This window comes from Coregonus lavaretus (genome assembly GCF_964263955.1).
Source record: "Coregonus lavaretus genome assembly, chromosome: 5".
Lineage (NCBI taxonomy): Eukaryota > Metazoa > Chordata > Actinopteri > Salmoniformes > Salmonidae > Coregonus > Coregonus lavaretus.
In genome coordinates, this window is record NC_139992.1 from 17,133,862 (window position 1) to 17,145,634 (window position 11,773).

General features: G+C 40.9%; 1 protein-coding gene across 1 annotated transcript; it reads right to left on the bottom strand.

The window, feature by feature from the left end:
• Window positions 1-269: 269 nt before the first annotated feature.
• LOC311130140 (zinc finger protein 148-like) lies at window positions 270-10,979 on the bottom strand. Its single transcript, XM_084162827.1, has 7 exons — window positions 10,819-10,979; window positions 9,670-9,981; window positions 9,317-9,448; window positions 8,948-9,071; window positions 8,698-8,781; window positions 8,466-8,584; window positions 270-8,226 (listed from the first exon to the last, which is right to left on the bottom strand). Exons 2-7 carry the CDS (start codon window positions 9,955-9,957, stop codon window positions 6,574-6,576), a joined length of 2,400 nt encoding a protein of 799 aa, XP_084018953.1. The 5' UTR covers window positions 9,958-9,981; window positions 10,819-10,979; the 3' UTR covers window positions 270-6,573.
• Window positions 10,980-11,773: the final 794 nt, after the last annotated feature.

Genomic DNA, 11,773 nt, shown 5'->3' on the forward strand with positions numbered 1-11,773 from the left:
TGTTGCTCTGCTCCAAAAAGATACAGCTAGGCTAAAGTCCTTTGTTAATTTTTGGCCAACCTTCAAATGGGCAGTTGTCAGCAACTGGGTTTTAATAACATATCGAATTCAGAAGTGTAATTTGTGTGTTTTATATGCCCCATGATGGAAAATAGCCTAATCAATATCAAAGTATGCATTTTCTTCAATAAATAATCGTTATTTATAGGTCTACATTAATATTATATAATTATTATACTTCCAAGAAACCAGTAGGCCTACTGTATGGATAATTATTTTTATTTGGAAGGACATGATAAACAATCAAAAACCAACAATTGAAGAATCAGATTTTTCACAAGTCCTATATAATATATTGCATAAATCTAATAGAACTTTACTGAAATAAATCAGCTACAATTAAAGCAGTACATTACATATTTATAAAAACATCCAGTTGACTCAAATCGACAACTTAAAGACCATGCAAATCAACATTTTGCTTTTGATCAACCACCTGTGAAATAGAATAATTCAATAATTCATCATAACTTGACTAACAATTTGTTTATTATCCTTCCTTCTGTAGCTCAATGATAAAACATGAACATCTGAGTCAAAAAAACTCAGTCTCAAAGGAAGAAGATTTTGTCCTCAACTGCCAAAGAAGCTCAACATATTCGGAATCAAACAATTATCTAATATTAACTGAGGACTTGTCTGCAATAATGACTACATGACATACATACTTCAGAGCCTTTTTACAAGCAACATTATATTTTTCAAAAATAGAACAAAGTATTTATCAAAAAGTTTAACATTTATAATTTTTTCCCCAATCTGATGAAACAAGTTATATTTTTCTCCAGTATATACAAGGACACTTATGGTCAGTTTATGGATAGGGGATTACTGTAAGTGGTGGAACTGTCCCAAAAAGTGGTTGCTTTTTCACAACCATAACAGCAATCTTTTCAGTTCCCTCGGTACGCGGTTGAAGAAGGAACATTTTGGGTCTCAAACTTATAGTATAGGTTGCAATCTCTAAGATAAAGTCATGGAGAAATACACATGCAACTATACACCATGCTTTTGAAAGTGCTTTCTTTCACTGGTGTACAGCAGGTTTAGTTGAATACTAAACCCATACAATACAATCAGATGATAACTGAGCCAAAAATGACCACATCTCATGATTGACTACAGGTCAACATTTCAGTTATATCCCACATGACATTGAATAATCAATTGTTGATACATTTAGGAGGATGATACCCCAGGTATTCTTCAAAACTGACAGTCCAGTCCACTCTACAATACTGTAACTATTCTTTCATGTAAGGATGGGCAGACTTTAATTACTGCGAGTCAAATCATAGCTGGTCAAATCACTACTGAAAGAAATGTAAAAAATAGGTTGAAAAAAACCTATGGTTTCACAGAACATGAAGTGACAAACTGCATTGAAAATCTAATGAAAAGAAAGGGGCTCCATAAAACACTGTACACCTCACTCATGTAGCTAAAACCACCAGGTGTCCAGAACTGAAAATACACAAGCCAAAAATATACAACTTATTTACAGCAGAGATACCAACTTTCTATACATTCTACAGAGGGAATGTTTACAGAGTAAAGTTTAGTAGCTGTTGAATCCAGAACAAGGGTATTATTTGTCCCTGATTGTCAGTAGAAATGTAACAAGTGAGAGCTAGCATTTGATGTAAAACATAATTTTCACATAATATACCTAACATGATGGTAGCTTTCAAATCTATAAACAAAACAATTTAACTTTAAAGACATGAAGAATAAAGCGCAAAAGGAGAGACATCATGCAAGACAAAATAGACCCAAATGACTAAGGCAATATAACAAGAAAAATCATTTCAAACCATTTAATTTTGTCAAGGTAAATATCATAATTGGCTGTTATTGTGTTTCGCTTCACATGCAACAATTAAATCATTATGTTACAACAAATACCATAGAAACCCAACAATGCAAAAGAGACTCAACAAAATATATCTCAAACCTTTTCTGTAACCTCTGCCAAATATGCACAACTATTCAGAAAATTAGGCAGTGTGTAATATAGTAATATCTATAAAGAAATAACCCATTCATTTAAAATGTCATCGTGCAATTCGCAGCTTAATTTCCAGAACTTTCTTGGGCACTAAAATCCATCCTACCACTTTTGCTAATGTGAAAGCACACAGATAAACCCCCTAATAATAGATTACCGGTTGATTAAAAAATATATATAATTATAATATCCGTGCTACAAAAGGTAGGAAATCGGAAGAGATGCCAGTGGTCAGTCTTTTTTTTTCTTTTTTCTAGGGGGTAGATCAGCTTTAATATTGCAGATAGATTGTAACTTCCATCAATGTAATTGGTGGTCAGTCTTTTCTGTAATACCAAGAGGGCTAAAATGTGTGAAAGGGAAGTGCTTTTAAAGAGCGGAAAGTTCCACTTTCATTGTAAATAACTTTGAATTGTGTTTGTTTCAGAAAGTGCAGATGGAGCTAGTTTATTTAATTGACAGTCACCAAAAATTACTATGAAACATATGGGGATGGCTGGAAATATTTTTAAAAGGCACTGATGAGAACTAACAAATATATTTTCCAGGACAGGAGCCTAAATGAAAGACAAACTTGAATCTCTTACAACTATATGTGCAATGTAGGCTATAAAGTACTGCTGAATGGGCAATTATCTTACAATAACCACATTTCCAGCCACAGTTTTTATGTGAGTAAAGTCATACCGTATATAATATTATCACGACAGTTGTGATGGAAACCAGAAGTTTCGGTACAATTGTATTAATGCCCACAGATAATTTGTTCGTTCAACATGGAGGGATCTTTTTATGTCTGTAAAGCGTATTAGGCAAGAAATTGCGATGGAAATGCCCTTACGTGCAAATATTGATATAAGAACCATCATATCAAAATACATTTGAGAGTCACGCAATGACATGGTGTGTGGTCCTCCCACTACTACTCGGGAAACCATGCAGTTCATTAAGCTACAGATTAAATACATTATGACCTTCACAGGTTGGTGAAAGTGCACGGTGATGAGCTTGATGTTGCTTTCCAATAAATATTTTGAGGGTCTTATTCTGGTGACATGATGATCGATGCTTGGCTGCCATTTAAAAAAGACAAATATTATCGCTCTTATCCATAACTGTATCTGCGAGCTGTTGGCTATAGCGCGCACATGCCAAGACCAGAGTGGGCACATTAGCTATATAATGCAATTCTTTGGGGACAAAACCATCAGTAGAGTTGAAAATGTGATGGAAACCCATTGGTATTTTTTATTCGGTACATGGGAATTTAACCGCAAAAGTTATGGGCACTACGTCATCACGCACAGCCTTTTATCCGCAACAAGTTAATTTGATGGAAACATCTCTGGTGGGAAAATGTGCATATTGTTTATAATGCAGACTTTAGAATATTCACATGAATATCTGTCACCAATTGGATGGAAACCTACCTACACTGACATACATTCTCCCATAATGAAGTGAGTACAAAACATCATATTATGATTATTTGATATAACTTTCAGGGCCGATTTCCCACTCTACTCATGGATTTTTGTCCTGCGGTCTTCACCTGCTACTGGGAAAACAGCCGTAAGAGTACCAACCCTTCTAGACACTTAAATCTCCAATGACTGCTTAGATTAATACATCTGCAATGAACCATCATTTGTTTCACAATAAGTGCATGCAACAAAACTGTATAACATTTTGATGACCTATAACAAAACTTTTAGGTTCTTATTTGAACCATGATCTAAACCCTAAAAAGATCTGAATAAGATTATCATCACTTAAGGTCCATTGTGCAAACATAATTTAATATTCAGACCAATCACATGTTTAGAGTCTTTAGATTGGTCTTGACCATTATAAATAACCTATTTCTATCAAGTTCTGTTGATTTGGATGATGAATGACATACACTATATATACACAAAAGTATGTGGACACCCCTTCAAATGAGTGGATTCGGCCACACCAGTTGCTGACAGGTATATAAAATCTAGCACACAGCCATGAAATCTCCACAGACAAACACTGGCAGTAGAATGGCCATACTGAAGAGCTCAGTGACTTTCAACATGGCACTGTCATAGGATGCCACCTTTCCAACACGTCAGTTTGTCACATTTCTGACCTGCTAGAGCTGCCCCTGTCAACTGTAAGTGCTGTTATTGTGAAGTGGAAACATCTAGGAGCAACAATGGCTCAGCCACGAAATGGTAGGCCACACAACATTTTAGTCATTTAGCAGACACTTATCCAGAGCGACTTACAGTTAGTGAGTGCATACATTTTCATACTGGTCCCCCGTGGGAATCGAACCCACAACCCTGGCATTGCAAGCGCCATGCTCTACCAACTGAGCTACACAGGACTACAAGCTCACAGAACTGGACAGCAGAGTGCTGAAGCGCGTAAAAATCATCTGTCCTCGTTTGCAACACTCACTACCGAGTTCCAGACTGCCTCTGGAAGCAACGTCAGCACAATAACTGATTGTCGGGAGCTTCATGAAATAGGTTTCCATGGCCGAGCAGCCGCACACAAGACTAAGAACATAATGCGCAATGCCAAGCGTTGGCTGGAGTGGTGTAAAGCTAGCCGCCATTGGACTCTCGAGCAGTGGAAACGCATTCTCTGGAGTGATAAATCACGTTTCAAATCTGGGTTTGGCAGATGCCAGGAGAATGCTACCTGCCCAAATGCATAGTGCCAACTGTAAAGTTTGGTGGAGGAGGAATAATGGTCCCAGGCTGTTTTTCATGGTTTGGGCTAGGCCCCTTAGTTCCAGTGAAGGGAAATCTTAACGCTACAGCATACAATGACATTCTAGACGATTCTGTACTTCCAACTTTGTGGCAAAAGTTTGGGGAAGGCCCTTTCCTGTTTTAGCATGACAATGCCCCCGTGCACAAAGTGAGGTCCATACAGAAATGGTTTGTCAAGAACTTGTGGAAGAACTTGACTGGCCTGCACAGAGCCCTGACCTCAACCCCATCGCACACCTTCGGGATGAATTGGAATGCAGACTGCGAGCCAGGCCTAATCACCCAACATCAGTGCCGACCTCACTAATGCTTGTGGCTGAATGGAAGCAAGTCCCCGCAGCAATGTTCCAACATTTAGTAGAAAGCCTTCCCAGAAGAGTGGAGGCTGTTATAGTAGCAAAGGGGGGACCAATTCCATATCAATGCCCATGATTTTGGAATGAGATGTTCGACGAGCAGGTGTCCACATACTTTTTGTCATGTAGTGTACTTCATTCCACACCAACCACCATACATTTCTTCAAGGGGAGAGCTTTGAATCAAGTGACTTTCAATTAAGACTGATTAAGTCTTATGATCAAATAAAAATCATATTATTTCAGGCTACACACCGTGAGGATACCCACTTTTACCATGGCGTCAACTTGAAAAAGGAGTTTAGTAAGCAACTGAAGAAAAAATTCAAACATAAATTATTTGAAATTAATTCTGTTCAGATCAACTGAAATGAAAAGGTCTTACAGCAGCTATACTGTACATTATCAACAAGTTGACAACACTGCTTTCAGCAGTTATATAGCATGACTTTAAAAGAATCACAGAACTGTTATGTCGACATGGCATACGGTAACAGGGCCCGTATTCATAGGGCCTCAGAGTAAGAGTGCTGATCTAGGACCAGCCACCTTGCCTTTGAATTTCTAGGACCAGACGACTCACCCTGAATTTATTTCCGCTGCTCTATCGATCGCTACATACATTCTGTCTGTATGAGGGGCGTTCTACAAAAAAAAAAAAAAATCAGCAATTGGGTCGTCTAACAAATCTAATCAGAGTATCAAAGGTGATAACGTTGTCATTTGGTTGGCGCTAGCCCAACCCATCGGTTTCTGGGACCAATCAGAAGGGTCAGAATTTGTTCGCATTCTACAAATCATCAGGGTAGGCAGGCAAATCCAGACTCATTGTGGAGAACAAACGTCAGTTGGCCGGAGCGATGTTGATGGGTAGCCAGGTAACCAGCCGGCCCCCTGTCCATATTGTCTTACTCATTATGATCTAAAAGGAAAAACTGATCCTAGATCAGAACTACTACTCCAAGACGCTTTATGAATAAAGGCCCAGATACCTGGTGAAAGTTAAAGCAACAAAAAGAAAGGTGGAAGAAACATGATTAAAGTCGAGCAGAAAATGAAAACAGAAAAAATTATAATATAAGAGTGACTATGCAACTAAATCCTTTTCATTACACCTTTGTGGCTTACATTTCTTAATTTACATTCTATTAAACCTAATGAGTGCTTTTTCCTCCCACAACCCAATTACATTTGGGAAAGTGATTCCTATACATATTTTCTATGTTAATGATTACCAAAATGTTCCATTTTAAATCAACAGAAAATTATATATTTTGTAATCACAAATGCTTTGAGCATCAGCCACCTTTGCAGTGTAACCTATTTTGGCAGAACAGAGGATATGTATATAAAAGTGCCTTCCGAAATGATCGCAGAAATAAATAAAAAAATATCCTCAACCAAACGTTTGACTCCTTGTAGCATCAGGGGAAGAGTTTAATTGAGACCTCGTCTCAAGTGGGAATTCAGAGAAGTCTGTTCCGTGACTTCGCAGACTGACTTGTCCATTGGCAATAGTAAATTGGGAGGTGATTCCAGAACGAGACGAGGCCTGGAACTGTGACCGGAAGTTCTGATCGAAGGTGCTGATTTGAAAAGTCTGATGCAACCCTTGAGCATCAGTCTTTTTCGAGGATGTAACTTCCTCCAGAAAGTCTTCGGTTGGCGACACAGCCGAGGGGGTCGTTTCGTCCCCCGAAAATGAGAAAGAATGTTGGGAATCCCCTACAAGGAGTCCAAAATGGGGTTTCTCCAAGGTAGAGCGTAGTGGAGAGTTCATCCCTGACCTACCAGTACCGGTGGTAAACCTGCTGGGGGAAGGGTACTGTTTCTCTGTGGAGAACAGAGGCTGGTTGGAGAGGCTGGGGCTCTCGGTGACAAAGGTAAGACTCTGGCTGCTCAAGTAGCTATCGTTCTGGCTGGTCCTCTCCAGTGCTTGCTGAAGGAACTTTGAGTACTCGTGCAGGAGGCTAGACTTCTCTGCTGGTGGGGCTTGAGGGTTACCTCCCAGGCTCTCTACCGGGCTGGCCTCAGACACATCCGAGGAGTTGATGGAGATGCTAGAGGTCACCTCCGTGTCGGCCACACTGAAGGAGATATCAGGTTGCCCATTGGCCTTGTTTGAGTAGTGGTCCAGGAGAGTCTGGAGAACCTCATCCGGGAGAACGTTCTTGTCGTGGCTGGACTTGATCTCGATGCTCAACGGCTGTGGTTCCAAGATGGTGGAGGGAACGGTTTCGTCAATGACACTGGCCACTGCGGCTTGTCTAACGGAAGGCTGGGACGTGATGCTGCTTACATTTAGGGCGTAATTGCGGTTGTTGGCCAAAGCGGCCTGCTGGAGATACCGCTTCTTCTTCAGGAACTGCATTGCGTCGTCGTAGTTTGTGCTGCTGGATGCTGGTTTCGTCTGCCCTCCTTGGAGAGCATCTACTGGCTCCAGGTCAGAGTTGGCCACATCCACGTCCAGAAGACCTTGTTTGTCCACGATCTCAAACGTGTACCTGGTGATTTTGCCATCTTCAAAAGAGGACAAAGGGGACAGACTCACAGGTAGTTCAGGTTCAGTTGGTTGCTTCAGACTCCTCTTGGGGACCTTCTTAAGGACCAGCTTGGGAGGATGAATCTCTTCAGAGGAGAGATTCTCCCCACCCAGCCTCAACCGCCGCTCGCCGGACGAGTCTGGAAGCTCCACAGAATAATCTTTCACCACATACTCATCTTTCACCACCTTGGAGGTAACCGCATAGAGAGGTAGACATTCAATTTTGTTCAGTCTTTGCTCCACCTCCTTATCCATGCCGCCAAGAGAAGCGACCGTGGCAACGTCTTCAGTGGCAGCAGCTGAGAGAGAGCATTGAGACTTGTCTGAAGTCTTCAGGCGTTTCTTCTTGGGCAGCGAGCACTCTTTGGCAGAAAAACCCAGAGATTCTGTGTTGCGCAGGAGTCCTCCATCTTTCCCCGCTGCTGCCGCCTTGTGGGCTTTCCTCTCCTTCATCTCATGGCACATGCGCCTGTGCTTTAGAACCCGGTCAGTTCTGGAAAAGAACTGTGGAAAACAATCTGAATGTTTGTGGCATACATGGGCAGTAGTAGAATAAATGTTTTTAAAGAAATGTCTGCATGCTATATAAACCAGTTTTAAACTAGTGATGTAGACTATTTGTGCTGTCTTGCGAACTCCTAAGGTCATTGTCTCTCATGGCAAACCATAGGAGTTGGCTATACAGCACAAACAGATATGGGACCAGGCCATTGAGATGTGCTTTGATAACACAAATAACCAACCTGGTGACAGTAGTCACATTGATAGGGCTTCTCTCCACTATGGGTCCTTCTGTGCCTCTCCATGTGGTATTTCTGAATGAACCTCATACCACACTCCTCACAGCGGAAGGGCTTCTCACCTGACAGAAAGTCAAAGGGACAGCTCATTCTGTGGGCTAGTAACATCGACATTCAACAGGTGGGATCTTTGACTACCATAGTTAAATCATAGCTTCGTGGGGCACTCTCTTACCAGTGTGGATTTTCTCATGTCTCTGGAGAAGGTACTTCTGTATGAAGCGCATATCACACTGGCTGCACTGAAATGGTTTCTCACCTGAAACCAAGTAAGTTGTTAAGTTTTACCATATTTTTCTTGCTTATATTCCATGGGAAATTGTGTTTGCCTACTTATTATGCAGACATTGTAACTTACAACATAGGGCCTAGGTCATGTTAATTTAATGTAAAGCAAGATGCTTGACTGTCATAAGACATTATACCAGTGTGAATGAAGACATGTCTTTGTAGATGGTAGTTGGTTCGGAAGGCTGCGTTGCAGTGCCCACACACATGACACTTTGGACTCTGGAGACCCAGTGATCCATCCTCATTGATGGTGAGAATCTAAACAAAGAAGAGAGATGCATGGAAAGACAAGGATAAGAAATGTGTCAATTCACAATTTAACTGAGGCTGGGCCTTTATAAAAAATAAAGTTTTCATGTTGGTAGTTTTGGCAACAGAATTTCTCAGGTGCCAATATAGATCTTTAATCTGGACAGAATATGCGATTATGACCTTGTCTCAAGCAATAATAATGATTTAAATGCTAAACGTATATAACCTGAGATCAATATATACATTTGCACCTTGGCAGGAGAGCGCTGCTTTCGCTTCTTCTTCTTGTGACACTCGGTTGTGAGATCTCTGGGCTGTTTTCTATCTTTCTTCCCCAGCATCAGTGGATCAGAAGTCAGCTTCAACTCTTGTTTGATGCTTACCTACAAAACATTGTTTAACGTTTTAATTTCACTGATTAAAGTCAGAATGATTCTGCTCTCAATATGTGAATCTCAAAAGTCTTCAAAATGAAGACAGGGAGAAGAGAGAGGATAGAGGACGCAAGGAATGAAGAAAGACTTCAGATTTATCCAATGTCATGATTTACAGCATGTATGGTAAGAAGACTGGCAATAAGAATGTATGCATGATATGGACTCACAGGCAGCTTGTGAGAGAGTCTCTGCATCATTCCCCCTTCCCTGTCATTCTTCACAGTCTCCTCATGTACCACCATATCATCAGTTGGGATCAGGTCATGGGACACCATTGAAACCCCTGTCAGGTCATCGTCATCCTCTTCATCATCGTCTGCTAACAGGGGGTGGTGGGCTAACCCCCTCTCGCCCAGGGTCATGACGACTAGACCTCCACCCCCTATCCCCACCCGCTCATCCACTCCCCCACCACACTTCAGCAGCATCCCCTCCAGCTTCTCATCAATGTTCATCTTAACTTAGAGGGACCTACGTGTCTGTGGGGTCAAAGGAGGGCAGAAGTATTAGCTAACTAACTAGTTACTGTAACTTAGTTAGTTAAAGACAAAGAAAACATTTAGCTTTAGCTAGTAATAGGCTAATCACTCCAAATTGTTGCTACATTTACGAGGGGACATCATTGAGTAATCTCGGATTTAGCTGACAGTTAGCTAACGTTAGCTAACAAACAAACCCTTGAAAGATTATCAGCCAACTAAATAACTACTGTAGCCATCAACAAACCCGTTAAATCAAAATAACACAGCGAGCGTTAGCACTAAAACTAGCTAACGTTAGTAGGCTAAGGCTATTGTACATAGTAGCTAGGCTAACATATGTCGCTATAAAATAAATTGAGTGGCCAACTAGCTAGCTAGCTAAATAATCTACATACCTAGTAACCTAGCTAGATAGATGTTATGATTAGCTTTAGCTAGCTAGACAACTTTAGCTAAACAAGCAACACAACTAGCTAGCTAACGTTAGATAGCTATCAACAGTGTTGACAGGTAACATTAGCTAGCTAGCAGTAGCCAGTTAGCTAGCTTGCTAACTTGGTTAGCTGTGAATGACAAACGTTAGCTAGCTAGCTAGCTAGGCCTGATCGGAAACAACAACCCAAAACCTTGCTATCAGCTAGCAAAAACTCAAGTCAAGATTTAGTTAGCTACTTCTCGATTTGACTTGAGTGAAGCTAACGTTCGCTAAGGCACGGCAGAAAACTGTTCACAACTAGCTAGCTGGCTAGATAACGTTTCTAACCAAATATATGTTTTACTAACGTTAGCATTAGCTAAGCTAGCTAGCTTACGTAACATATTTAGCCTGCTTACCTGCTTTGGAGTCTAATAAGGTCGTTTAGCAGTCATGGTTTATCTGCAAAAGTGTATCCGCTGTGTGATATATGCCGCGAGAGAAAGAAACGTCACCGCATTTGGCCCAACTGCAGTGCAAGGGGATGTACGGTAAGTTAGCTGGTTTGCGTTTTGGGATAGCGCTGTCGCTCACCTGTAGCGAAGATTTTGTAAGTAAACCAAGATACACCACAGCCAGTCGTTTCCAATGGGAACAAATTAGTCATAGTGGGCAGAACACTCAATGAGGTGGGCAGAGCCAAGCACGAGCTAGCGAAATCCTATTGGCGTGTTGTAGCATATATCTGCATATGTCCATTAGGGAACGCCTACTCTGTGAAGTGCGCGTGTGCAATAACTCAATCCCACTTTGCGCACCTTCTAAACAACGCGATTTTAAAAAACTTTTGCAAAGGGTAAAGTCTACGAATCTTAGTCCACTCTTTACATAACAGATAATAGTTTTGGGAACAGAAAACTGTTTTGAGATCAAATGTTTCATCGATGAGAAAATGTGTAGAATGTCGGCCAAAATCCCATCTCGTTCCATCTTCTCCCACTGCCCGCCATCGAGCTTTCTCTCACTACCATATTTGGTAGTGAGTGGAAACGCCAAGCGGATGCTTCATATTTATACATCCAGTGAAATATCGCTCTCATTATTCCATCTGTGCCTGTAGTGACTAGCGGAGCAAGCACTACAGTGTGTTCTGCAGCCCTTTTCTACATCTCTTTCGCGCGCGCACGCAGGACTAGAATATGACTACGCCACTATTTGTTCCCAAAACACGATGTTTCATGCATTCAAGAAACAATACTGTTTGACAGATAGTGATATACTCTTTGACAAAAAAGAAAACATTAAAGATTTGTTAAAGAACTCGCTATTAAATCAATTAACTAGTACACCAATTAACTCATAGTTACTACTTGA